Here is a 27,507-nt window from a genome sequence, read left to right on the forward strand (position 1 = left end):
CGCGGTTGGTTGGGCCCAAGAAGATGGCGTCGGGGCGCGGTGAGTGAGCGGGGGGGGATGCGGGTGCCGAGGGACGGGGCTGGTTCCTGTCCCGCTCCCTCGCACCGGGATCCCGGGGGTGCGTGGGCGGCCGCGGGCCGGCCCTGCCCTGGCTGTTCCCCCGTACATCCCCATGCGGGGCGGGCGTGGGCAGCGGCCGTGCCCACCCACGTGCGGTGGTTGCGCGGGTCGGTCCGTGCGCGCTGACGGCGCGGGGTCCGTGTGGCTGTGTTCCCGCAGGGTGCGTGTCCCCCCCCGGTGCTCCAGCCCCGCGCCCGCCCTAGCTGGCGCCGGACGGCAGCGGCGACCCCCGGGAGGCGATGGGCGAGTGGGAGCGGGTGTTCCGGCAGCACCGGCCGCTGCCGCCGCACCCGCAGCGGGGCCGGGCCCGGCCCCCGCCCCGCTCCGCCGCCTTCCGCTGCGTCCTCAAGCACCTGCACGGCGCTGCCCTCTGCCAGGTAGGGGCGCTCGGCCCCGCGAGGGGACCCCGGCAATGTCTTGCTGCACCCGTTGTTTCCTCTGAGTCTCACTTTCATGGAATAGTTTGGGTTGGAAGGGACCTTACAGATCATCTCCTTCCACCCTCCTGCCTTCCGCTAGACTAGCTTTGCCTTTTCCAACCTACTGGCTTTGAACACTTCCAGGGATGAAACAGCCGCAGCTTCTCTAGATTACCTGTGCCAGTGCCTCATCACCCTAACAAGGAAGAATTTCTCCCTAAGATCAAACCTGAATTCCTCTCTTTTAGTTTAGCCCCTCCTTCTCCTTATTCTGTCACTTTCTGTGTACTTACAAAGTCACTCTCCATCTTTTTTCTAAGCCCCTTTCAGCATTCCTGTCCATGTGTGTGAGCCTGAACTCCCCATGATGGCTTTTAAAGCAAGATGGTTTTGGGGAGAGCTAATTGGAGATCTCCTGGAAGCACTAAGTTGTTTCAATACCTGTAAATCTGAGTTAGCATTTAATTAATTTTTCATTTAGTTTTTTGTTAGCTTAGACAGGTATATTTAAATTAAATTTTCTGGATAGCACTTTAACGTCAATTACCTCTTTATTCTATGCTTAATGCTCAATTTTCCCACTTTTCCTTTGCTCTGTCCACCTCTGGCTTGGAGGCAGCTACTACAACAATGCATGAAGCTGTCTGTGGCCATGATTTGGGCATCCCTTAGAAAACAGGAATTATATCTCTTACCAAAGTGTGTGCTGAGCTTTGGGGCCACAGAGCTGGCCTGTCCCCAAAGCTGGTGCTTTGTGCCTTGCAGGGAGCCGAGTACCAGCTGCGCCTCTCCCTTTTCGATGCCACCTACCACCACTTCTTTGGGAGGACGTGGAGGAGCAGCTGGAGAGCTGCCAGCCCTGCCCCGCCACGCTCAGCCAGGGCCACCTTCAACGAGGTGGGGAAAACACAGGAGCAAACCCCTTTCCATCCATTTTGCCCAGGGTGCATCCCAGACACCGCCTGTTTATTAAGGTTTATGTGTGGTTTATTGAGAAACTGGGGTGCTGGGTTTCCTCTGAGGCCAGTGCCACCGTGGGAGCAGTGAGTGCCACCGAGTGCCACCTGCCGTGTTTGGAGCTGGCAGCAGAGAGCAGTGTTTCCCCACAAATGGGAAGGAAGGGAAGGAGCAGCTGCCCACCCTCCTGCACAGCGCTTCTCTCTCTGATCTGGGAGCTAAACTCTCCCAAAGCTTCCATCTGCTGCTGGTACCAGCAAAGCAGGGTGTCCCTTAATGGGAAGATCCCACTGCCCCACAGCATGACCTATGTTTTCCAATTCATAGCTCTGTTTCCACCTCCTCAGTGCTGCAGGTGAAGTGAAGCACAGCTGGGCCCTGTCCTCTTCCTTCCTTTACATCAACAGTGACATTGAGGTGCTTTGATGTTTGCATTTCTCTCCCAAGTGTTTCAGTACCGTCCCACCCCGGCCTGTTTTGAAGAGGGATGGATTAAAACTAGGGCAGAGAGTGCTGCAGAGAGAGCTGAATGCTGGGAGGAGCTGCCTTTCCAAATACGTTCCCAGCGTCTGCAGGCTTCCTGGGTGTTTGCCATGTGGTTGGGAGCAGTTGGCAGGAATTTTGGGGTGTTGGGGGGGCCGTGTTGCAGCCTCTCTGTGGTGGCTGAATTGTGTTGCCTGCAGGGTCTGACAGAGGAGGGGTGATGTGCATGCGGGCTGGGATCTTCCAGCTGTGGGAAAGTCAGCAGCTCATTGTTAGGAACACTTCAGGTGGAGCTGGAATTGGTTTGTGACAGGTGAGGTAAGGAGGAAAGTCACTGCTCCTCTGCCTGTGTGTGCTGAGTGTATACTTACCAGAGCAGGAAGGTGTGAGGACAGGGATCAGAGGGTTGTGGTGGATTTTGTCCTCAGGGTCTAGGGCGGAGGAATGAAATGACAGAAGCTGCTGTGTGCAATCAGGAGGGCCCCTCGAGCTCAGTGGCACAGGGCATTCCCTGCCAGGGCTCCCTGTGCCTTTGCAGGGTGAGCCTTGCTCTGCAGGCACAGCAGTCAGGCCATTAATCCAGCACCTCACAGTAAAGGCTAATGGAATAACGATTTATGTCTCAGGGTTGATGTGGGAATGTCTCTCTCTGTTATTCCTTCCTGACAGCCCATATTGCAGTAAACATTTTCCCTGAAACACTGAGGTAATGAGTTTTTAATAGAAAGATGAACCTAGCGTTAAATTCTGTCCTGGGGAGGTGACCTGTGTCCTGTCCCCTCCTTCCCTTAGGTCCAGGCTACTCCCATGTCTCTCCCCATTTCAGGAAGGTTTCCAACTCCTTTATTTTCCTTTTTTTTTCCTGCTCTAATGCTGTAGGTCTGGGATGCATCAAAGCCTCGTTCATTTGGGGTCTGCAGCCTTCTGGAAAACAGGTGTTGGCAACAAAAAAAAAAAGTTAAAAAAGAAAAAAATGATGCTTGAGACTTAAGGGCTGAGATTTTGTAGCAGTGTCAGAAGTGATTTGCCATTAGCTTCTGTCTGGAAGCTTTAATGGATGTTCTGGTTGTGCCACTGAGTGTCCCAGCACAACAGGCATTGCTCTGCCTGCATCTGCCACTGCCAGCTCTGAAACAACCCATGTCTCTCCTTTCCTGTCCCAGGTCGTTTATTTCCACACCTCCTTGAACCACCCTGGCATTGCTGCTGTCGTGGAAGTGGTGATGAGAGCCGGGAAAGGGGGTGGGGACTCTCAGCACCTTTCCTGTGGCTTTGGGATCATCCCCCTCTTCCACGGCGGATCAGAGGTGACAGACCCGGCCACTGAGGACAGAGCGTAGGTTCCCCTGCTGCTGTGTCACAGGTCACACTGAGAATTGAGGTGGCAACCTGCATGGCTGCTTTGGTTGGGGAGGGGAAGGGTGGTCCTGGGGCTGCAGAAACAGAGACAGCACTTAGAAACCTGGAATTCTTCACTCTGGCGAAGCAGTGGATTTGGAAGGAATGCCTGTCCCTTCCCTAAAAGGCTTTTCCAGAGTGGGTTGGGGTGGGTTTTGCTGCTGAGCAGGGGCTTTGTGGAAGATGGAGATTGCTTCAGGGTGGATTTACTGACTGCTGCACATGTGCTCCTTGCTTTCAGGCTGAAGCTGTACCATGGGACACCACGTGCCCTACTGCACCCACGCTTCCAGGACCCTGTGGAAAGTAAGCAGCAGCCAGACATGGCATCTCAGCCCTTCTTGGTGGCTTCTCTTACCCAAATGTGTGTTCTGTGTATCTGCTTGATGTAAGACATGGTCTGTGCCCTGGTACTGCTCAGTGGATGTGCCTTACTGCCAGCTGGGAATGGCCTGGCTGGGCAAACACAGGTTTTCCTTTGCTCCTAGCAGGTGTACTCACAGATAATGATTCATTCAGCATTGGGGCTGTGAGGCTGTCTCCCCAGTTTTGGTCATTTTGGGATGTTTTTTCTTCAGAGAACAAATACATGACAGTGATGGAGAAGAGCCACCTGCAGTATGGCCTGAAGTCCCACCAGCCCCTGGAGGCAATATTTCACCTGCTTCCTGAAAACCTGCTGATATCTGGGCTGCAGACTGTTCCTGGCTTGCTGCCGGCACGTGGGGACACAAGTAAGAGCTCTTTCCATTTCCCTTTGCCTGTGCTGCTCCTGCTTTAAGGCAGTGGGTCCCTGTGAGGCTGTGGGCAGGGCAGGAGGGCATTGGGAGGGCATTTGTGGCAGCACAGTGGTTTCTCTGCAGTGTCACCCCTTGTCAGGAGCATCCCCCCTGCGGGGAGCCACTGCCCTCATGCTCAGAGCTCAGTCTGGAGTCTGTCAAAATGGCTCAGTCAGTTCCCTGTCCGTTAATTGCTTTGCTTCTGGGAAGCTGCAAGGGATAAGTTATGATTCGTTTAATTACAGTTGTTCAGCAGAATCTTAAAAAGAGCTTTTGCAGCCTGTTTAAACTCCTCAGGTGGGTTCAGCATCGCTGGGGCCTGACAGGTTTGGGAGCATGAGCTCTTGCCCACTCGGCTTTTGTTAATCTCTCTTTATGGCACGTTGCCCTTTGAGCTTCTGCAATTAAAATATGTGAGCTGAAGATTCAGAGGGTAAAAAAATTCCTCAGAGTTCTGCAGCTGAATTATTCTTCAGATTCCTGCCTGGAAAACCTACTGCTGATGGCTTTGGGGTGTTAACTGTTGGTACTGAAGCTGAGCAAGGTCTTGAAAGCAGCTGAGTCCCTGCAGGTGTTCAGGCCTCTACTCAGAAGCTGAGTGGGCAGAGCCGCTGCTGGCACTGCAGGGCACCCCAGCACAGCAGTGGTGGCTTTCTGTTTGCTTGGGAAACCTGTGGCCACCACCTTGGCTTTCAGGTGACTGCTTGCAGAAGCCCCGGCTGATGAAGACGGTCACCTGCTATCTGGAGCGGCTTTTCATCCAGTTGTACCCTTCCCTGGAGGAGTTTGAGGAGGAGCTGCTGGATTTACTGAACAGTGATCGCTTACTTCAGGTAAGTAGGGTGCTGTGAGGGTGGTGAAAGCCTGGCACAGGTTGCCCAGAGAAACTGTGGCTGCCCCATCCCTGGAAGTGTCCAAGGCCAGGTTGGATGGAGCTGGGAGCAACCTGCTCTAGCAGAAGATGTCCCATGGTAGGGGGTGGAACAAGAAAATTCCTCAAGTCCTTTCCAATCTCAACCATTCTGTGATTCCATCATTCTAGGTACTGCCAGTGTGGTTGGGGCAGGGAAGGCACAGTGTAGAGCAGTAATTCTAGTGTCTGGAATTATGGGTGGGGTGAAAAGTGTCAGGTAAGTGAAATTCATGCATTTGTTTCTCTTGGAGTCTCCAATTTTTTCTTTTGCTGTGGAAGTCTTTAGCTTGTTTTGCTATTGGATTAGTACTTGTGTGCTCTGTCTGGGCTTTGTTTTGAACATCTAGACACTCATAAGCAGAATTTGGGTTTGCTTTGCTGTGGGAAATGCAGAGATGAGATGCAGTGGGTATTGAGTCCATTCCTTTGAAGTGACAGCCACTGGCCAGGTCCTTTCTTGCCAGATTTGCATCAACTCTGCCGTAATGACAAAAGATTTTAATATCTATCACCTGCTGGGGGAACAGGCCCTGTTTTTTGAATTTCTGAAGGGTTGCCTATATTCTTCTGGTTGTGATCAGCACAGAGAGTGCTGCCCAAGGTGTAAAACATTCCTGTCACAGGCTAACACTGCCCCTGACGGTGAGGAGGTGGCGGTTCGGGAGCGGCGGCTGCACGTCGGCGTCCACAACGGGCTGCGCTTCGTCCAGGCTCCGCAGGTCGCTGTGCTGGTGCCAGGGGCAGAATTGTCACCAGGTCGCTGCCAGGGCGTGCCCAGCTCTAGAGCCAGGTAAGGGGAGCTCCTCTAATGCTGCTGCTGTTTCCCTCCTGCCTCGGGTGTCTCTCACAGCCACTTCTCCATCCCGCACAGGGACGCAGGTCAAGCCCTGGTGCTGAGGAGCCGCATCCAGCTGAGTGAAATGGTTCCTCACCCGGCATTCAGGGTCTGCTTCCAGCTGGAATATGTCTTCTGCAGCACGGGGAGAGGTGGTGGCAAGGTAGGGCTGAGCGTGTGTGCGCCTGTGAAAGAGCAGGGATCCATTCTGGAGGAGTGAGCCCTGCTGAGGAGCTCCTTCCTCTGCCCATTTCACCATCCTGCTTCTCCAAGTCCTTGTTGCATGGCTGTGCTGTGTAATGTGTGGGTGCCTTCCACAGCACTGGACAAAACAACCTGCATGGCTCAGTGAATTATTTTAATAACATGTGGTTGCATTTCTCCACTGTTTATATTTAGATGGAGGAATGTAGCCTGCAGCATTCCCATACTGTTCTGGCAAGGTAATTTAGAAAATTTCAGCTTTTTTTGTAATATCAAAAAGGCTTTTCTTTAGAATTTGGCATTTATGCTGAAAAGAGGTTAATCCATCCCACTCTTTTTTTTTTTTTTTTTTTTTTGTTTTTGCCCTGAATGATGAGGTTTTTCTGGGTGCTTCAGCCTGATGTTCTCAAGCTGTAAAGGCAGGAGAAATCTCTGAGGGTGGTCTCTGCAGTCAATATACTCTCACCTACTTACTGATTGTTTACTCCTATCTTAGTTTAACCTTTCTGCAGGTTAAACCCAGCTCAATGAGTACTGTGTATCCCCTCCAGAGACCTTGTGTTGTTGGAGCCATCAGCTCCTGGCTGGCTGAATCGATTGCCAGGCCTTAGAGGCTTTAATCGTCCCGCTAAGATGTTCATTGAAAATGTGGCAAATGCCTCTTGTTAAGCTGTCCAGAGCCAAAGTAGGGAGAATGGGCATTTGTAAAGCAGGATACCTGTGCCAGACCAGAGGGATTTGTACTGAGAAGGGAGACACTGAGCTGTGCTGTTGGAAGTTGTTGGGGCCAGCTGTGTTGGAAAGCTGAAGCCCAAGATCCCGTGGAAATTTGGGGTTCCAGAGGCAGATCTGTTTGGCTCTGTGGGGAGGGCTGTCTGGGGCAGCAGTGGTGCAGTCCCTGTGGTGCAGCCCTGGGGCAGAGTGGTTAATCCCAAAGCTGCTTGCAAAGCTGATCACCTTGTCCTTGTCCTCAGTGCCATAATTAGCTGTGAGGGGGAGGGTGGGTGCTGGCAGAGCCCTCTCTTGTTTCTGTTCCCCTCCTTCAGTTTGAGGAAGGCTGTGGATGTGCTGGGTAAGTGGAAACCTTTCCCCTCTGCCAGGGATGGGGGTCCAACATATATCCCTTCATGCAGCTGCTTGAGGGAGGGGTTACAGAGGCATAAAGTCCTGGAAAATGAAATGTCTTCAGAACGGGACGGAGAGTGGTGCCAGAGCCAGGTGTGAGGAGGTGCGGTGGGGCACGAGAGGCAGTGCCTGTCTGGCAGCACCCATTCCTGGGTTCTGGCAGTGATGTGGGGCTGCCTGGCAGTGAGTGGGGCTGCCTGGCAGTGAGCTGGGGCTGCCTGGTGCTCACTGTGCCGTCCATCCCCAGGCCCTGTCTGGCAGCGCCCGCAGCGAGGCGGCCGACATGCGCTCGGTGCGCTGGGCTGTCTGGAGCCCCGTCCCAGGCACTGGTGACACAGATGTGATCCTCCCCCTGCGTGGTGGCGCCCGCCGTGGCCCCTGCCAAACCTTGGTCTACAGGACCCCCCCCAGCTCCTGGCAGGTAAGGGTGTGCTGGCCCCTGGCAGCTTTGCTTGGTGTCAGGGCGAGGGAGCCGCTGTCGGAGGCACGAGGAAGGCTGCGTGTACCGCGCTGTCTGAAAGCATTTTTGTTGCCAACTTCAGGGGAAGCACGTGGAGTCTGGGACTGTCCAATTCCATGTTTCCACTGATTCGGAAGAACATCTTGTAACTGCTGCAGAGATCCTATGTAAAGACAGGGACGAGTCGAAGAAGCCTCCTACGCCATCGCTGAGTGAGTGTTTTCCAGATCGCTGACATTTAAAATATAGAGTGTGGCACTGGTGTCTGCTCGGGAGAGAAAACAAGACTTCAGTGAGTTTCAGCAAGCTAGTTATGAATTACTGGAGTGAAGCAAGATTTTTGTCAAGTTGAATTCAGCTCTCACTTTTTAACTTGCAAAATTCTCATGTGATAGTATTGCTGAGCCATGTGCAAAATCCTCAGGAATTGCTAGCACTGCCTCTGCCTGCTCCCATTCTGGATGCAGTGACCACACCAGCACCACGTTCTCACTGCAGGTGCTGCTGCTCCTTTCTCTGGACTCAGTGTCTCTTCTGACATGGGAACAGGAGAGATGTCAATCATAGGCTGGGGAAAAACAATCTTGTTGTGCCACCACTGAGGGAGTGTGACAGCAGCCTGGCTTGGGTTGATGTGTGCAGGATGTGTTGCTGCCTGGCTGGGGAAGAGCAGGAAGCATCTGTTTGTTGTTTGGGGGGCTGTGTGTTTGGGGTTCCAGCATCCCTCTGCTCTATTGGAGATGGAAGGAAAAATGCTGTGGGCTTAAGTTTGGGCATGAGGTTTTGTCCCTGCACTGTGCTCCTAAAAATCCTTTGACTTGTTCCTCTCTCATCCCCCTTTTGTGATTGGTGGGAAGCAAACTCTCCTTTCTTTGCAGTGCTGCTCCTGCTGGGGTCCCAGCTGTGTCTGGGGGTGATGATTCAGACAGCAGGCAGTCTTTCAGTGTGTCACATCTCCCCAGCTCTCTGATGAGCTATTTAGTGTCAGCCCACGGGCCAGGCAATGCCCATTACTGTGTGTTGCTGTTCCATGCTGGTTGCAGTGCTGTGGAACCACAAGATGGCAGTGGCACCTTGGCTTTGCTGTGACAAATCCCGTGTTTCTGCTGGTGAGGAGCCAGGATTGCTGCTGGGAGGGGCTTTGGTGAGGAAAGCTTTAGTGGCAGATGAAGGGGTCTCGTGATGTCAGGGTATGTGGGGTTCATTTCCCTGCAGTACAAGCTGCATCATGGTTGGTACCTTCCTGGTGCTGCTTGAAAAGTTTTTCCTGGTGCCTTTCAGCTGTAGGTGGCTGGGATGCTGATGGAGTTGTGGTGTGGTGAGGGGAGAGGGAAGCAAGTGCTGACACTGAGCTTCCAACCTGGTGGTGGTCTGGAGAGCTCCAGCTTGGGGGAGTGTGCTGAACTGTGTGCTGTGTCCCTGGTGAGGGGAGATCCTCATCAAGGTGATTTTTCAGGGACAAACTCCCTGGCATTTCCCAGCTCCGGGGGGCTTATGGCACAAAGGAGGGCTTGCTAGTGCAGTGGTGGTCCCAGAGCTGTGCCTCCCTAGCCTGTGTTCCAAGGTACTGTAGAGACTATTGGGTTAACTTTTTGTAGAGAAATGTGCTGCTGCCTGGCCCAGGGGAGGCCAAGAGCTTCATCTGTCAGCTCAGATGCTGGTGTTGCTGCTGTATCTGTCCATCCTCTTCTCAACGCCAGCCGAAGCCATCCTGACTGGAAGGAAACAATATTGCATGAGGGAAACGGGGTGGTTTCCTTTACACAGCAGCCAGCGTGGAATAGCTGGGATCTATGTGGTGGGGGGAAGCAAATTGAGGTCTGAGCATCACGTGGATGCAGAGAAGGAACATCTGTGCCCCTGCTCTGCTGCGAAGGACCCGCGGCTCAGCGAGCTCAGCTGTGCTGGCTCCAGAGAGCAGCCGAATATAAACACGGTAAAGCTGCCACCGTTTCGGGGCACAAATGCTCCAGCACTTGAAGGGAGTGACAAAAAATAACGGGGAAACGATGAAAACCTTAAGTATCCTAAAACTTTCACGTCTCATTAAGCATCCCCCTTAGGCAGCACCGCGTGGCCGTGAGGCACCGCGGCGCTGTCAGGGGATGGGGGAGCTGTTGTTTGTGGCACAGTTAGCCTGATTCACGGCAAAATAAAGGATGGGTCTGGAGATGTGCTGTGTTAACCCCCAAGCAGCAGTTCTTATTGGGAAATAAGTCAAAAGAAGTGTTTGGGTGATGGTAAACTGCTTCACTGTGCTGCCTTCGCGCCTAAAATTGGAAAGGGCTGGTGGGAGGACAGGGCGGTTTGGTGGCAGTGGTGCAGCTGCAGTTGTGGGGCATGGGAGTTTTGGTTCCTCTACAGCATCTCTCCTGTCCCTCTCCACAGGAGTGCCAGCCCCACGGCGAACACCAGTCTCCCCACGGGGACCAGGGGTAAGTGCCACATGCACCAGTGGGTGTGGGTGGTGGGCAGCAGCATTCCCTAGGGATGGGCCCACGTGTAGGATGTGCTTCTGGACCCATCCCTTGCCTGTTTTCCTGTGCTTCTGGACCCATACCCTGCCTGTTTTCCTGTCTGCTGCAGCCAAGAGGCACCAAGTGTCCTCAACTCCACCTCCTCCAGGCAGCAAAGCAGCTCCTGCCTGTGATGTGCTGGGAGAGGTTCCCTGTGCCCTTTTCATACTGCAGGAGTGAGGGCAGCTCTGGTTTTTGACAGCCCAGATTTGCTGGGAGCTGCTGTCCCCAGTATGTGCTGACAGAGACACATGGCTTGTTCGTGCAGAGCTCCCAGGATTTAAGGAGAGCTGTGAATACTGAGAGCCCTCTTTATGCTGTTTTATATCTTGATGCAGGAATCAAGGCACGCAAATATTTTTGATGAAATGAAATGCCTCATAAGGCCGCATTAAGCAGTTTGATCTTCCTGCTGCTTGTGCTCATCCCTCCTCTTGCCAGGGAGCGAGCAGCAGGGAAATGACAGTGGAGGTGCAAACCCTTGTGTGGCCAAGTTGTAACACTTCTTGGTGGAATGACAACACCGGGGCACGTGGTGACTGAGCTCCTCTAGCACAGAGGGGCTGCTGGCTCAGCTTGCCTCAAGGGCTGCCTCAGGGGGCCTTGCCATTCTCTCACCAGCTCTCAGTGTCCCAGCTCGTGGCCTCACCACGGAGCACAGGCCAGACTCTGCAAGACACCACACAGGATGGGGGCATCACCCACCTGGAGGCCGACCTGGGCTCGCCAGACACGGAGCCCTGTGCCAGTGACCAGCTGCGGGCGCTGCCCTTCACCCCGCTGCAGCTGCCCATGGCTGCTGTGGGGCTGCAGGCATGCAGGTGATGCTCAGCTGCCCCTCCCCAGGCTCCTGTGGCCCCGTCACCTGGCCTGCCAGGGTCCCTGTGGCCCCATTTGTGGAGCTCACCCCTATTTCTCCATCAGTTCCCATGTGTCCCTATCTCGTGCTGCTCTGGCACGCCTGCACGCTGCTGGCTTCCCAGACATCCTGGACTGCAACCAGGAGCCAGTGGAAATCTCAGAGCCAGTGGAGCTGGGCAACTTCAACTTGCGGCTGGAGGAAGCTGACCCTCTGCAAGGCAATGAAATAGTCCTGCAGTTCCTGGCTTTTGGAAGGTGGGATGGCAGCTCGTGGTCTTGTGTGGGTAGATCCCAAAGGCTTCCTGGACAGAGTCCTTTCCAAATTCCCCTAACCCTCTTCTCTGCTTGGGCAGGAGATGTCTCTTCTTTTGCACCTGCTTTTGTCCTCCCTGGGCACTTTTAAGTCATAATCCAGTTTTTTAAAATTGGATCCATAAGCCACAATGTGATGTCAGAGCTCATTAATGCAGGGTTTCTCCAGAAATGCAAATGGAGTTGGGAAAATTGGCACCCAAGGGGTGGCTTTGGCTGGATAAGGCCCCACTTCTGTTTTTTCCACGGCTGGCAGTGTGCTGTGGGAAGGTAGCACGTTGTCTTTGCTGGGCGCCTCCATCACAGCATATGGCAGGAGACAGCTGGAATTACGAAGCTTTTTGGGAAGTTAAGGCAAACCGTATGGCCGCTGTCTTCAGAAAAGTCCAAATACTTGTGGTGCTGCCAATCTTCTCTTGTTGTTCTGCCTCTTGGCATGTGCCAAATGCACGAGTAGCTCATGACAGAGTGGCAGCGCCGTGCCACAAGTAACCCAAACCCCTCTCTCTCTCTCTTCTCAAGAGATGCCCAGGGTGGCGTGGAGGGGCTGTGGCCAAGGACTGTCTTCCTCACCTTCCAGTTCTACCGTTTCCCACCGGTCACCACGCCCCGGCTGCAGCTGGTCAGCATGGAGGGGGGGCTGGCCACCGAGCTGGCTGTGCCAGCTCAGCTCCTTGTCCGTGTCAACGAGGATGGGACCCTCACCAGTAAGCTCTGGTTTGAGCATCTGTGTGCTTCTCTTCTGTTGGGTGGATGAGGGCTGGCTTCTGGCCCAAGGGATGGGCTGGTGTTAATAGCAAACCTCTGCTGGTTTGCACATCATGGAAAATAATTCTAAACATCCGGTGTTTGAAGGAGTACACAGTGGTCAGTTGTGTGAGGCTTCCCACCAAGCCAAGTGCCATGTCTGTGCTGGTGTGGTGTCTTGCAGAACCACCAGGCTTGCAGCTGAAGTACATGGTGGATCCAGCTTTCCTGAGGCCCGGGGAGCAGCGCTGGTTCCTGCGGTACCTGGCTGAGCACAGCCTCCAGATTGACGTCTGGGATGGAGACTCCCTGCTCCATTTTGGGTCTGCTGCCATTAAACTGGAGGTACTGGTTAGATTGAAGGTCTTTTCCTGTGGCTGGTAATGCTGAAGGGTCCCTTGCCAGTATGGAGTGTTAGAGAAGAGCCCAGCTCTCCCTTTGATCATGTGTTGAGGTGCTGTTGCATTGTCCTTGTGTCTTCAGTAATGGAGATGCTGTCAGCCCCTCTGTGTTACCGAATCAGGTGTCAGCTTGACAAGCCCCTAATCACAGGATTTGTTATCTTTTCCTCCAAAGTGATGACAAAGCATTAACTTTCTTTGCCCTTCCCTGGAACTCTGGCAGTATTCTAGCACCAAGGCCTGCAGAGCCAGGACATCCAGTGCCATTCATACCCAGATGTAGAAATATGGCACAAAATGAGTGACACTCACACACTGAGGTGTCGAAGGCAAAAAAGGCACGTTCATTCTGGACCTCGATATTTATAGAATTCCAAAAGTGGGGGATGAAATTGCCACCTCTCCAACCACACTGGTCGAACCAACAGTCCATCAGTTCTCTCCTCCTCCAGAAAGGAACGCAGAACAATCATTATTTACATGAGAAACTCCGTTACAAAAATGTTAACATCAGAAGGCTTAGAAGAACAGGGCGACACCCAGACCCCTTGACCCCTCCGGACCAGACTCCCCAGTGACTCATTGCACTTTGTCCTTGCTTTGTGCCCAGCCCCTGCTGCGCCAGGGCCAGCTGGCTGTCAGGACCTACCACGAGCTGGAGGTGGCCACGACGGAGTACGAGCCGGACGGGACGGTGCTGGGCCGGGAGGCGCTGAGGCACGGCGCCCTGCGGCCCCTCGGCGTCCGTGTGGCTGTCAGGGGCCACCTCCACCTCTGCCTGGCCAACATTGGTGAGAACCCCCTGCTCACGAGGCCCTCCGAGGCTGGGGTGGGGCACACAGCATGCACCTGAGTGAGACCCAGGGGCAGCATCCTCCCCAGAACCTGCTGGCTGCTTTTATTTTATGTATTTAATTCTGTCCTCTAAATGTGCAGTGACTCCAGGTTTTAAAATCTTATCTTCAGAGGAGAGATTAGCTCCATATAAGATATCTTAAATCGTCATTTCCATACTTTGCCTGCAAAGGGCCGATAAGCTCCTGGGAAGGAGAATCTGAGATCCACAACCCAGGGAGTGGTTTAACTCACACCCTGACAAAGAGCTGCTGTGCCAGGACAGCAGCCACCCTTTGATTGTTGTTTTTCCCATTCTCTTTTTTTTTTTTTATAAAATGAAAATACTGTTAGAAACAGGGTGGCAAAGCTTGGTACCCTTTCCTGAAGGATGGGGATGGGATGTGTAGGCTGGGCAAATACCTTGTGTGGCTCCACTTGGCACAGCCTTTGTGGGAATGGGCAGATGCAGCAGCATGTGGCCATGCAGGGCAAGGCAGAACTCAGAAATGAAAGCAAGAGCTGGTGAGGGGCTCAGGATGGTGTGTGCTCAGTGCTGCTTCATCCCTGGGCAGGTGGCTGTGTGACAGAACAGGCTCTGGGGAGCATGTGGGGCTCTTAGGGCATCATTGGTTTCCAGATATTCTCTCGTGCTTATGTTGTGTAAATTGGCTGAACAGGGCTGCAGGGAAATAAAAATTGGCAGTAGATTTTATAACAATGAAAAAGGATGGTTTCCACTCACTCCTGTCTCTCCTTGTGCAGGTCACCCATGCGAGGAGATCCCAGGGCAGCTGCCATCCCATTCCTGCATTGTCACTGCACCAGACAGCACTGTCACCGCCCCAGGTGGCAGGGGGTACTCCCTGAGCACTCCCGGTGGTGAGTCCTGCTGGGGCCTGGCCTGTCCCTCTCTGAATTGAGATGGACAGAGTCTCTGCTGCTGCAGTGCCAGCTGTGGGTCAGCTGCCCCTCTGGTGCTCCCCTTTCCAGCCCTGCAGTATTGCAGAGCTCTTGGGGGCTGCAGTATATGGGGGATCCTTCCTTGGTGCCATGGTGGTCTCTCCCCACAGGCAGGAGGACGGCGTGGGCACGGAGGCTGGTGGATGTGGACAATGAGCTGGAGGCCGCGCTGCGCAGTCGCCGGCCAGAAGTGAGCCTGGCCCCCTGGTCACCCTCAGTGAGGCCACGTCCACCCACGTGGCACTGGTGTGGCTGCACGAGGGTGCTGGTGGCAGCAGGGCGTGGGGCCAGACGCCTGTGGTGTCTCTGTGCTTATGGTTCCTTCCCTCTGGGCAGGGCTGGCCAAAGCAGCGTGCCTGGGACCTGCAGGTCATCGACTCCTACCGGGATCACATCAAGGGAGAGAGCATCTACCAGATGCTCAGCCAGGCCATCACAGCCACCCGCACTGTCCACGCTGTGCTGGGGACAGCTGAGTTCTTTGAGTTCGCCCTGAGGAACCCCTACAGCGTCCAGCACACCGTGACCATCGAGGTCGACCACCCTGAGCTCAGGTGGGGGCTCCCCTGTGTGCCTGTGGGGAGGTGCCAGGGAGGTGCCAGCTCCCTGCCAGTCCTCACCAGCACCTCTGCTGCTCACTGCCCCAGTGTCATCCTGGACCCCAGGGAGTGGCGCCACTTCAAGGAGCTGACCAAGAGTGTTACACCGGTGGAGGAGGATATGTTCCACCTCCGTGAGGACCTCAAGCCTCAGGTCTACCTGCGCCCCAGTGAGACTGTCCACATCCCCTTCAAGTACCAGACCTTCTCTGCAGACCCTGCTGTGGTTGCAGCACAGGTAGGCTGTTCTGAGCTGTTTTGAGCTGTTCCTGTTACAAAATGTTCCCCTTGGCTGTGGTTACTATTGCAGAGCAGGCTGGAACAGCCATGGGGAGCAGCAGCAGCTGCAGAGGTTCTGCACCCTGAGGGAACTCACTCTTTCACCCCACAGGGGCCAGCTGGGCTGGGCACTGGTGCCAATGACAAAGCTCACTCCTTTGGGAAGAGTGGGGCCAAGCAGACAAAGCTCATCCAGGTTAGGGAGTCATGTGAAACACTGCTTGAGGGGCTGCATGGGAGGAGCAGAATCACAGGAAAACCCCAGCCCTCTCCTGCTGGTCCCCGGGACAGGTCTCCTTCCAGGTGAGCAGGGGGAAGCCCATTGCACTCCTACGGGTGAAGGTGGAGCCCCAGCCCCATGTGGTGGACCAGACCTTTCGCTTCTACCACCCAGAGCTCACCTTCCTGAAGAAAACCATTCGGCTGCCTGCCTGGCACACCCTCCCTGGTGAGTCTGTGGTGTGCCTGGCTGTTAGTCATCATCCATAGTTCATGGAGCCTTTCTGGAGGCACAGCAGCATGCAGAGAGCACATTGCTGCTTCCTCATGCCTTCACAGCCCTGGGCTCCTCGCTTGCTCTCCCTCTTTCTCTGTTAACTTCAACCTGAATTCCCTACACTTGCACACCCGTGTGGTTTGCTGGTAGTCAGGCTTGAGGGGTTCTGTGTGCAGCTGTGGGGCAGAGAGGAAAGGCACAGGTAGGGGAAAAGCTGAAGGTGATTTTCTTGGTCCCTTGTCCACAGGCACGCCAGTGGGGGTGCCAGGAGGGCAGCCTGAGATGTTCGTTCGCTGCAGCGACCCCGACATCATTTGTGAAACCAAATCCTTGGTATGCTACACTTGGGCATCGCTGTTCCTCGTGTCCTCCTCCTGCAGATTGTTTGGGTTGGCAGAGAGCTGCTGATGTGGGTGCAACCACAGAGCATCCCTGTGTACCAGCACGTGGCAGTGACACAGTGGCAGCAATGAAGCTGGAATTGCTTTTTATTCCCAATTAAAAGGAGCTGTGTTGTTTTGGCGGGGGAGGCTGAGCATTGCCCCTTATCGCATCATGCAGCAGCCTGTACTTGCTTGTTCTTTTGAGCAAGTACCAGATGATTCAGATGCTGGGGAAAAGCAGCCTTTTGTTGGGTTTTCTGCTGCTTGGGGTATCCACAGGCATTTGCAGCGGGTGGGGGGACAGTGTGTCCTTGGGGTGCACAGCAAAGCCTGTCCATGCTGAAGGATGCTGGAGTAGAGGGGCAGCTCCATGCCCAGCCCTGCACCATCCCACTCCCTCCTGAAGTAGGAGGCTCTCCTGGGCTGGTTCCACAGCAGGAAGAGGTGGAAGGGAAAAATAAACTTGGGCATGTCCATGCAAATGGCAACGAGGGATAGTTGCTAATTGCTGTTGCGGAAAAGCGTTAGTATGGTAATTGGATTAGGGCTTGTTAGAAAACTTGTGGAAAATTTGCCAAAATTTGATTACAGATACAGACCTGGAATGTGATAGTCATTTGTATCCTCTTTTGTAATTAAAAATACTGGGAGAGCTCAGCCAAGCTGTATAATAACTTAATAATGTTTAACGATGTACCGAAAGCATCTGCTTTCGTATGGGAGTTGGTGGTAGCTCCCCCATTAATGGGAAGATACCCCTGGCGTCCTCATTAGCTGTTCAACTGCTGGGACAGTGCTCTGTTGTCTATGCAGGGGCCTGGCGAGCCACAGGACATCTTTCTCAAAGTAGCTGGAGGACCAAGCCCGCAGATCAAAAAATTCTTTGTTGCTATTTATACGTAAGTATCAGGACCCCAGAAGGGTGGTGAACATTGACTTCCACGGTGTGTGACAAGCCCTGTCCGTCTGTCCGTGCACAGGGACGCCTGGCTGGCAGCACCTGTGCAGATCTGGCAGTTCTACCTGCACTCTCTGCAGCGCCTGGATGTCGCCTGCACGGCCGGGCAGCTGACACGCCTCTCCCTGCTGCTGCGCGGCACCGCGGCCCCGCGGAGGGTGCGCGCCTTCACCTCCCACCCCCAGGAGCTGGAGGTAACCCCCGTGGTGGGCTTGGGGCTGGCTGGCCAAAGAAACCCCCTCCAGAAAGCAAAAGGCAACCCACACGGAGCCGTGAACAACTGAGAGCCGTAAAGCGTTTGTGATAATTATCTTTTGATTAGAGTTGTCATGTGTAGGATCATTGGCGCGAAACCCCGGAGGGCGAATTATCTGCGTTAATGAGACTGTCTGAAGACTCTCAATTTCTTTAGAATTCGTTCGTCCGTAATTGGAAATGTGAATAATAAAAGGCAGAAAAACTCCGTTGCTGTCCTGGAAAGGAAAGGCAAAGGCTCCTCAGGCAAAGCCTGTGTGGTGGAACCCTTGGGCTGGGGAGGCCCTGGGTGTTCCCGAGTTGCTCTTGTCCTTCCTGACATGAATTAGTCCCAGAGTATTCCTAGGGCTGGGAGATATGGCATTCAGTAGTGATGGAATAGGGGTACAGGTTTTTAAGAGCAGTTAGGTCTGATTGATGCTCCAAGCTGGACTTTTCAGGGCTGTTCTCAGCCGTGGTGGGTGGCTGTACCTCCAGGTGTTGTTCCACAGGTGGATCCCAACGGTGCCTTCCTCCTCCCTGCCAATGGCATTCAGGACCTGTACATCGGTGTGAGGCCACGGCGGGCTGGCAGCAAGTTCATCTACCTCAACCTGGTGGATGTGGAGTCCCACCAGCTGGTGTCCTCCTGGCTGCTCTGCCTGTCCTGCAGGCAGCCTCTCATCTCCAAGGTGCGGCAGCTCTCGCCACTGCGAAACGTGGCCATGGTGCCGGATCACTGGTCTCAGTTCTGCCCATAACCTGGGGCTGTCTCCTGCTTCTTCCTCTCTTTCCATCTGTGTTTTTTTTGGCGCTTGCCATCATAAACACACATTTAGCCCTTGGGGTACTTGAATAATCTGACTGAAGCCCCTGGTAGAATGTCTTTTAGGCTGTTTTGGAGGCAGCCCCACGCTGAGGAGCGGCAGCTCGGAAGTATTCCCAGTTGTGAAATTAGAGCTGCAGCATGCTGCTTTCGATTAGCGCTGTGCTGGCAGAGGCCTTGCCTCAAAGACAGAAAATTAGATTTCCTGGCTAATGTGTTCCTTCTAAAAATGTTTTCCTGAACCTCTTGGTACTGGGAAAGGTTCAGATTGGCATTTACACCAATGTCCCATTGTCCTGCCACATGCTGCTTGTGCTATGAGGTGTTAAGAGAATCAGAGTAGCTGGGGCTGGAAGGGGCTGTTCAGGGTCATCAAGTTCATCTAGTTATCTGAGCTCTTCCAGGGAATGAGAAGGAGCTGGTTAGTCTCTGCTGCTCTCCCAGCCTTTTGTCCTTTGCACTTGTAATTAATTGTTGCTTCTTTTGATCAAAGGTGGGTTCTTTCCGTTGGCTGGCAGAGCAGATGCGAGGTGTGGGAGGGGAGGGCAGTGTGTGGGAGGCAATTCTCTGTGGTGGGTTTTGGGGAATGCCCGTTGTTGCTGCTGCCCACCCTGCCATCTGTGCCCCTGCTTGCCCCACAGGCCTTTGAGATCTCTCTGCCTGCGGGAGGTGGGAAAGGCTGCAACAAACGCATCACCTACACCAACCCCTACCCCTCGCCCCGGCTCTACTTCCTGTGCACCAACCGCCCTGACCTGCTGCAGTTCAGAGAGGATTCCTTCGAGGTACGTCCTGCTGCCAGCACTCCCCCCTTGTCAGGCCCCTCATCCGGCCGGACCGGGCGATGCTGGGTGGGTGCTGGCCATGAGGGCCACCCTGGCTGGGGCCTGGCCAGGTCCTGCTGCCTCCTCCAGCCCTCTGTCCTGCAGGTGGCTGGAGGGGAGGTGTACACCATTGGCCTGCGCTTCGCCCCGAGCCAGACTGTGGGAGAGGAGGAGATCCTGATCCACATCAATGACCACGAGGACAAGAACGAGGAGACCTTTTCCGTGAAGGTCCTGTACCAGTGAGGCCTCCTGCCTGTCACTGCAAAGCTGCAGGTTCCTGTGCCAGCCCACACCACCCTGGGGGTGGCTGTGTCTGTCTGAGGGTGCTCATGACCCCCATGGCCTGGCTGTCACCTTGCCAGACAGAGGGGTGTCTCTGTCCGTGGGATCCCTGGGCATTGCCATGGGTGCTGGTGGTGCCACACAGCTCCATCTGCACAAATTGAGATGAGTGGATGTATTTGCTACGGCACTTTGTACTGCAGGATCTGTGTTTTGTTAGGCATGATGATATTTCAGGCACTTTTAATCTTTTTTTAACTTCAAAAAGTTTGCAGATTTGATTCTGCGGAATATTTTTAAAGTATTTTATATTCAGCGGTGAGTTTTGTACACACTAAGGCAGTTTTACGGGTGTTTTTGATACTTTTTACTCATCCTTGATGCATAAAAATTGCTGTGCACAACTGTCAGAGTGTGGCAGCATTTTCTTCCTGAGAAGATGGAAATCCTCAGCATCCCTGTCCTGTGGAGATGAGTCCTGGAGGTCTCCTGCATCACCCCCATCCCCTTCAGCAGCATCCTGGGGCTCAGGGCAGGGACCATAAATGGGACTGGGAGGGTGGGGCAGCCCACCAGCTCTGGGAATGCTGCCTCACTCTGCACAGGCCCCAGGCTGGTGAATTAGTGGCCCCGATAAAGTCGGGTGCCGAGTTCCTCTGCCTCCCTCGCACTGATGGGAAATGACAGCTCATATTTTAGAAATGATTATACTGTCTGCAGCACAGAGAGGCCCCGAAGTTGGGTTATTAAAGTAGATTAGCTGAATAATTTTTATTGCATTTTCACACAACGATATTTCTTGAGGCTTATGAATGAGCTGGTGCTGTACCTGCAGCACAGGCAGCTCGAGTGGTGAATGATGTGCCAGCATTCAGGGGATGCCAGCGCAGGGACTCGAGCTGAGCTGGTGCTTGAATGGTGCTGCCTGCTCTCCCCTGCAGCACATGTCTGTGGCACAAAATCTACAGAGCTGTCATCAAGAAAAGCTGATAAAACTTTCCCTGTAGGAAATGCAAATGCCTTGTGACCCAGCTGCTTGGCATTATGGCCACGGCCCTTGGAGTTGCTGCTGCTGCTGCTGCCTCTCAAACTCAAGTGTGGGGGCAGCTTCTTGGGTTCCCACTTCTTAATGAAGTCATCCCTGCTAATGACAATGAACTCGAGCACCCGTGCCTGGCATGCAGCTCGGTGTGCTCTTCCCATTTGCATGCGTGTCAGGAGGGAAACTGGATTCCAGTAATGACAAAATTAATTTGCCCTAAAAACCTCGGTTTGTGTCTCATCACCAAGGTGTGCAGGGAGGGGAGGGATTGAAAAGTTCTTTCCATGGGATCAGTAATTCTCAGGGGTGTTGTCCCTCCTGGAGCAGATGCAGATGAGACCTTTTGGGGACTGGAGTGTCACTGCCTTGGCAAAGGCATTGCAGGAATGGCAGCAGAGGAGCAAGGACAGCAGGGAGGCCTGGCCCCAGCACCCAGGCCAGGGCGGGGCAACTAAAATCTGCAACTAGTAATGAGAAAATAAGGTAAAAATAAGAAAAACCAAGAGGGATAAAGCTCCTGCAGCAGCTGAGGACCCTTTGGAAAGTGGCTCTCTGGATGCCCCAGCCTCAGCAGGGTTTGCCGCCAGCCCAAACTTTTAAACCCAGCTTGTTTTCCCCATTATGAGGAGGAAATTGCGACTGCCTGAGAAGCCTCTAATTAAACAAAGCCTCACTATAATATTTGCTGGGAGCTCGCCAGCCCTGTAATATGACATTACCGGGCATCTTTATTAGCTGAAATGAGTATTTAGCACCTCTGCCAAACCAAAAGCTGATTGAGGCGCATGGAAGCAGCACGGCAGCATCCAGCAAAGGCTCCTGCAACCTGCAGCATCACCCTGGGAGGCTTTCCAGTGAGACAAACCCTTTCTTGGTTATTTCCATGTCTCCCAAATCCAGCCCAGCAGCCCCAGCGTGGGAGTTTGGGAGGTTTATTCCCTGTTTCTCCCTCTTGTCTTCTGAAAGCGCGTCACCGACTTGATAAAACCTGATTTAATGGTTACAAAACCCAGAGATAAAGCTGCTCTTAATGGATTTCTTTAAGATCAAGGCTGTCAAATAGGAGGCTCAGAATCCTTTCTACAGTGAGAGCGACTGTATTAAGTGCACTCAATCACACCCAGGCGAAGGTTCCCTAAGTGAGACACTGGCTGGAGGAAATGCATTTTATTAGTGTCTCTGGAGAAAGGAGTCTGGCAAGAGCTGTGAGGAGCCTCTGAGCTGCAGTGGCTGTGCTCCTGTTCAGCTGCAATGGATGGGATGTGGAGGATTTTGCAAAGCACACCCTCACTCCCTGGTTGGTCCTACAGAGAGGAGGGTGATGGATGTCATGGTGACATTGAGGAGCTGGCCTGGGGGAGAAAAACCCCCAGGGAAAGATGCTCACCTGGGGATGGTGCTCACAAAACACACCTCAAAATCCACCCCATGGAGCTCAGCTCCTGCCAGGTCTGATGGAGAATGGGACGTCCAAGGGGATGATGCTCAGAGGCTTTTGGAGGTGTCAGGTGGAACTCACCCCAACCAAAGGGAGGGGTGGAAGGAGAGGGGCCTTGGTAGCTCTGGGCAGAGCAAAGCTTAAAACACAGATTAGTTTTTCATAACAATTCGCAGCTCCATAATGAGAAATTTGCAGCAGTTCTAAACTGCCGGTTGCTTTTAAATCATTTCCCGTCTTTCTGTCTCAGGCTTGACATTTGATGATGAATTGAGTCTCTGTGTTCATTTACCCACTGATTTACTGTACGGAGGTGGGAAACCGCAGCCACCTTAGTGAAGGTCAACATGGAACATTTGCCTGTAATTTCCAAATACTATTAAGGTTTTTAAATAAGCGTGTGGGTGCTGTAGGCAATGAAAGCCCCTCTTGCAAGGCTGATGCTGCAGGGGATTCTTCTGGGTGCTGAGAACGGGTTTGTGGGAGCAAAAGCAAATCACTTGGCTCATCAGCATGAGGGTACATCAGACTGCACCCCAAATTTGTGTTTAGAGAGCGCTTGATTTTAGGGGCACTGAGCTGCTCCTCACCTCCCAGCCCAGATTAGCACGAGGCTCTCATCCTGCTTTCCTGTGGCTTGCCAAATGCTGCATTCATCCCTGGGAAGTTGGAGGGAGCTGCCCCTGAGATGCTGACTTTGTCTCCTGCTGCAGGACCTGGCTGTTTGTGGCTGTGGATGTGTTTGGGTGGTGTGAGCAGGAGGTTTGGCTGCGCAAATGTCACGCAGATCTTATCTCAGGGGAAGCATCCTTCAGTAATTACAGTAAATGAAAAGTCCTGGAAGCGAAGCCTTGGAGACTGCAGCCTTCTGTTTATCTCCAAAGAATGTGTGGAGGGAGCTGGGAGCAGGAGGTGCTGGTGGCTGCAGTCCCTGTGGTGTGGGGATGGTGTCAGGGTTTGCTTTCACCCAGGGTGCAGGCAGCAGGATGCTCTGAGCTCTGCCTGCATCAGCCATCTGCCCCCTTGCTGCAAATTAATAAGCAAATTCAGGAAAAAGGAAAAAAAGAAAAAGTCTCTCTATGGATAATTTGTGCGCAGAAAAGGGGCCAAATGAATTAAATAAATCATTTGCTGCTACACTGCTCCCGTTTGATTCCCTGCCTTTCACAGCAACTTTTTTCAAGCCTAATGGTATCAGATACCCTTTTGGCACCCATTTGCAGAGCCACAGGCCCCCCCTGCTGCTCCTTAATGCAGCTCATCTCCTGCCTATGGCTCCCAGGGCCTCTGCCAAATCAGCACTTCAAATTAAAGTCTTCCCCACCTCTCCCTGGTTTCCATGGAGATCCGAGTGGATGCTCCCTTCCTCCCTCCTCTTGAGCCGATGGAGAGGCTCCTCCTGGGGCCTGCCCTTGTGGGGCCTGGGAGTCTCTGAGCATCCAGCAGTTCTGCAGCTGCCTTTGCCTTGCGCAGCCACTGGGCAGACCTGGTGGCTTCAAGCCTGGTGTGCTTGTGACCCTGTCCCAGTGCCCCACTCCACAGCAAAGCATCCCAGCCATGCCAGGAACAGGTTCCCAGTGTAGGTTTTCCTCTCACGTTGGAGCTGATCCCACCTGGCTCCCCAAGGAGCTTGACCAGCAGAAACTCTTCTCCCCTGGTGGGAATCAGCTCCACAGCTGAACGAGGACCAGGCTGGTCTGTTTGTAGCATCTTTATCTAAACTATGAGTCTGCACACAGATTTCCCAAGCACTGCCTGGAGCTGTTTGGCCAAGGCTGCTCCAGCAGTGGGAGTGGTGGTGGGAATGCCCTTGCACGTGTAAGTGAATGGGCAAATAGCTGCGAGATCTAAGGAGTGACAGTAATTATGGAACAAAATTATTATTAATGTACTAATTTACCTGGGAGCCAGGCTGTGTGTAATTACACTCTGGGATTACGAAAAGGTTAATGCATTTACCTTCCTAGGTATTTATAGATGTTTGGAATTGTTTTCTTTGTTCCTGGCCACGTGGGTCTGGCAGCCAAAGGGGGCATGGGCAGGTTTGTTGCTCTTTGCTAAAATTGCTCACAGGGGGGTTTGGGACAGCAGCAACCCCAGTTCTGTGGCCCTGGGGAATCCCAGGGGGTGCTCACCAGAGGGGATGGATTCTGCTGCTTCCCAGAGCCTCTTGGATCATGGCCAGACAAATTCTCTGTGGTGTGTATAGCTGAGGGAACCTGTCCTGAGGGCCACCAGCATCTGGCATTTGGCTGCCTGGAAATCCTCCCAATCTTCAGGCTCAGCAGTGCTGCAGCAGCCACCCAGGCAGAGAACCAGCAAACCCAACCTGTTGGTGCTTAACAAATCAGAACTTCACAAACACCTCATAAACTTTCCAATATTGCCAAAAAACCTCCACATGTGAGGATGCTGTTCCCTATGCCTGGTCCGCGTGTGTCCTTTGGCAGCCACTGCTCAAACCTCTGTGGACAGGGGTGCCCCAGAAATGCCAGAGCTGCTGGAGCAGGGCTGCTCACCCTCACGGCAGTGGGTGGGACAGCCTGGGGGCCGCTGCCGTGGCGCTGAGCATCGCTTTGGCACGGGCGCGAACACGGAACAAGCGGGGCAGGACCGGACAGACCTCGGAGTCCCCCCTCCTCAGGGACGTTCTGGCTTCTCCCCAGCGCCTCGGGAGCTCCCTGCCCTGCTCCAGCCCACCTTTATTAATGTCACGGTGGGAAATGTCAGCAGGGTTTGCTGAGCATCCCTCAGCCCTCCCGGCTGCTGCCGAGCCCGTGCGCGCGGAGCCGCTCGCTGGCGGGCCCGTCGCGCGCGGCCATCGAGTGTCACCGGGGATATTTCTCCTGGTGTCACACGGGGAGGACAGCAGCGAGATGTGGAAGGTCAGTGCAGCCCTAAAAATACGTCCTCTGCCCGCGCACAGCTGTATTTTTGGATTCTTCAGTATCCAGCAGACAAACTGCTGGTGAAAGGCCGGAGAGGCCGGGGCACAAGTGAGGGAAAGGTTTAATAAGGTTATGGGAGGCCTTGAGGACCCCTTGGCTTGGCCTTTTGCTGATTTATAGGGAAATAATGTGTGAGTGGCTCAAGGGAGCCCAAGGCTTCCTCTCCACTGCAGACCTCTGCAGCAGGAAGGTCAGAAAGGGAATTGCTGGAGAGAAGCTAATGAAGCCCAGCAACATCCCAAATATTTCTCCAGAAATCAATGCAAAGTTTATTCCTCTCTTTAGAGAAGGGGAAGGGGATAAGGCAGGGGAAAAGGAAAAGAAAAGGGAATGAGAAGGGAAAGGGGATAGGGAGAGAAAGGAGAAAGGGAAGGGGATTCTGAGCTGCCTGTCAGTCCTGTTTAATTGCATCATGTAAACTCATTCTAACAACAAACATAAGTTTGAATTATGTGTGTTATTTTTGCAGACTGTTTGTGCATGGCTGAATTTCATGATGACAGAAGTGAGTTACGGCGCAGGGTTATGCAAATGAAGTACTTAATTAAGTAGGAGTCATACAAAATAAATTACAGCTCCACCAAATGCCCTCTGTTCTTCCTCTGAGTCCAGGTCGCTTCCGAGTGATCAGCTCCTGGCTGAGAAACTTCCTGGTCAGACAGTGCTGCTTCCCCACCTTTGCTTGAGAGGAGGATGGAAGGAGGGCTCACCACCCCTGGAGCATCCCCCAGAGATGTCCCCATTCCATCCCATCCGTCCCAACCTCACCTCATGATGCTCTGCCACACCAGCCACCACTCTCCTTCCTCCAGCCCCATTAATCACCCTCGAGGGCTCCTCATACGTTATCAGGCCCAGATGTTTCCTGCTGTTTGCTACAAATGTTAATTATCTCCTAATTACTTCTAAGCAGGGGCTGAGCTGGCAGAGAGTGGGGAGAGAGCCAGCCAAGGGCATTTACAGCCCAGGGCAGTGGGACATGGAGCAACAGCCGCTTCTGGCAGGGAGTTTGTTGGAGTTCCTTATTAATCCCCCTGATTTCAAACACTTATTGACGAGTTACCTGGGCAGAGCCCCAGGATGGAGATGCCCTGTGGGCATGCGGGATGTGGAGCCCTTTCTGCCTCTCAAACCCTCAGGCATCAGCACTTTTGTCAGCCTTCAACATTTGGGTGCTGGTGGTGGCCACAGGACATATTCCTGGGGCTTCATGGTTGGCTGCAGAGATGGAAAGCTGATGAGCTCAGGTGTTGTTGGAAAGCTCCTTTGAAGGTGGGGAATGGCTTTTCGGGGGAATTGCAGTCCAAATTCAGCCATCTGTGACTCCACGCAGTTTCTGCCATCCAGCATGTCCCCAAACTGTCCCTAGTGTCACAGCATCTCATCATGGCCATTGTGCTCGTGCCGCTGCTGTGGTCCCACATGGGGATTGGGCAGAGCATCACTGGGATGGCCCCTGCTTGACCAGAAAAGTCTCAGCCCTGCCAGCTTGGGCAACATAGGGCAAAAACAACTTAAAAACCCCAACCCAAGCCCAACAGAGTGAGCAGGAGAACAGCTTTGTGGAAGGTTTATTTTTAGCTCTCTCCAGTGCAAAAAACAATTAAAGAAAGTGTCAAACCCCGCTCCCGAATGCGAAGAGCTGGAAGCCAAATGTCACCCCAGCTTTGATCCCCTTGGAGGCAGCAATGCTGCTATCAGTTTAGAAGCATTAATTTGCATATTCATGTCCCCTAATTTGCTCTTCGGGAGTTGGAGTCTAACAGCTAATGAAGAAAGTCTTCCTGTGCATGCAGAGGGAACCTGGAGTCTGCCACAGACACGCTGGGAAAAATAATCAGACACAAGTAAGTGTCCATTCCAAGGGAAAGGGTAAGTGTCCATCTCAAGGAAAGGGTGCCCAAACCAAAAAACTTTGAGATGGCCAAACTCCTTGCTGCATGTCCAGGGGATGGGGTGAAGGGGCTAGCCAATGCCAGGATGTGCCCTAATTCTGATAATCCTAGGAGGGATGCTGAGAAGGAGATGATGAGGAGATGGAGACTTGCTTCCCACAGCAACAATTGAACCATGGAAAGGGAATTAGTTGGTTTTAAGGGAGTATTGGGTGCCCAGGGACCTGCCAGGACCATCAGGAGCTGTGTCAGGAACCAAAGGGCTGCTGGTGGCAGCTGGCCAAGCAGGCAGAGTTATCAACCACACCGCCAAGTGATGTGTCCCTTCTGCTCACCCTTAATTCAATTTCTTTCAGCAACACAATGGCTCAGTTTTATGTCTGCCATTCATCAAGAATTAAACTTATTGTCATCATTGTTGGCAGGGTATTGATTCTGAGATGGCACTGAGGCTTGCAGGAGGAGGTGACTGCTCTGCATCTGCGGCACGCCCGCTCCTCATCCCACAAATGGGAGCACAGGGAACCCCTGTGCTGGTGTCTGATGGAAATAATGGCATGTGCAGGGATCCTGTGTGACCACAGGATGTCATGTGAGTTTTCCATGGCTTTGGCAGGTCAGCATTGAGGATGGAGCTGGGCTTAAGTGAGTGGCCAGGAGCATCACCCTCTGTCATCGGCCACTGTTGGAGCAGAGTCACGGTTATATCAGGACAAGTCTTGGATCATGCCATGCCCTTTATTCCTCGTGGTGCCTCGAGAGCTCCTTCTATCTGCTCTGCCCAGGGCTGCAATTACAGCTTTGTTGTCAGTAGCAGATAAAGAGGAGGCTGTCGAAAGGCCGGGTTAAGGCTGCTGCCCCTGGCGGGAGCCGTGTGGAGAGGGTGAGTTTCTGGAGGGGAGATGTGCCCCTGCTTTGGCCAGAGCTGGACTGTGAAAGCAACCCTGCCAGCTCAGTACAGGGCTGGAAAAAA

The 27,507-nt window shown here is 53.4% G+C and overlaps 1 protein-coding gene across 2 annotated transcripts; it reads left to right on the forward strand.

The window, feature by feature from the left end:
- Nucleotides 1-359: 359 nt before the first annotated feature.
- NPHP4 (nephrocystin 4) lies at nucleotides 360-19,729 on the forward strand. Of its 2 annotated transcripts, none has more exons than XM_058039461.1 (28): nucleotides 360-497; nucleotides 1,305-1,436; nucleotides 3,143-3,315; nucleotides 3,619-3,683; nucleotides 3,956-4,111; nucleotides 4,853-4,989; nucleotides 5,621-5,859; nucleotides 5,941-6,067; nucleotides 7,481-7,654; nucleotides 7,776-7,905; nucleotides 10,082-10,128; nucleotides 10,831-11,030; nucleotides 11,134-11,325; nucleotides 11,905-12,089; nucleotides 12,314-12,474; nucleotides 13,141-13,321; nucleotides 14,130-14,246; nucleotides 14,438-14,517; nucleotides 14,664-14,881; nucleotides 14,975-15,164; nucleotides 15,318-15,401; nucleotides 15,497-15,653; nucleotides 15,949-16,034; nucleotides 16,898-16,983; nucleotides 17,065-17,236; nucleotides 17,789-17,968; nucleotides 18,744-18,887; nucleotides 19,032-19,729. In XM_058039461.1, the coding sequence occupies exons 1-28, from the start codon at nucleotides 360-362 to the stop codon at nucleotides 19,170-19,172; spliced, it is 4,092 nt and encodes a 1,363-aa protein (XP_057895444.1). In that variant the 3' UTR covers nucleotides 19,173-19,729. The 2 variants fall into 2 exon arrangements, with proteins under 2 accessions (XP_057895444.1, XP_057895445.1); XM_058039462.1 differs by having other exon boundaries at nucleotides 5,693-5,859.
- The last annotated feature ends 7,778 nt before the right edge of the window (nucleotides 19,730-27,507 follow it).

Source organism: Melospiza georgiana, chromosome 22 (genome assembly GCF_028018845.1).
Source record: "Melospiza georgiana isolate bMelGeo1 chromosome 22, bMelGeo1.pri, whole genome shotgun sequence".
Lineage (NCBI taxonomy): Eukaryota > Metazoa > Chordata > Aves > Passeriformes > Passerellidae > Melospiza > Melospiza georgiana.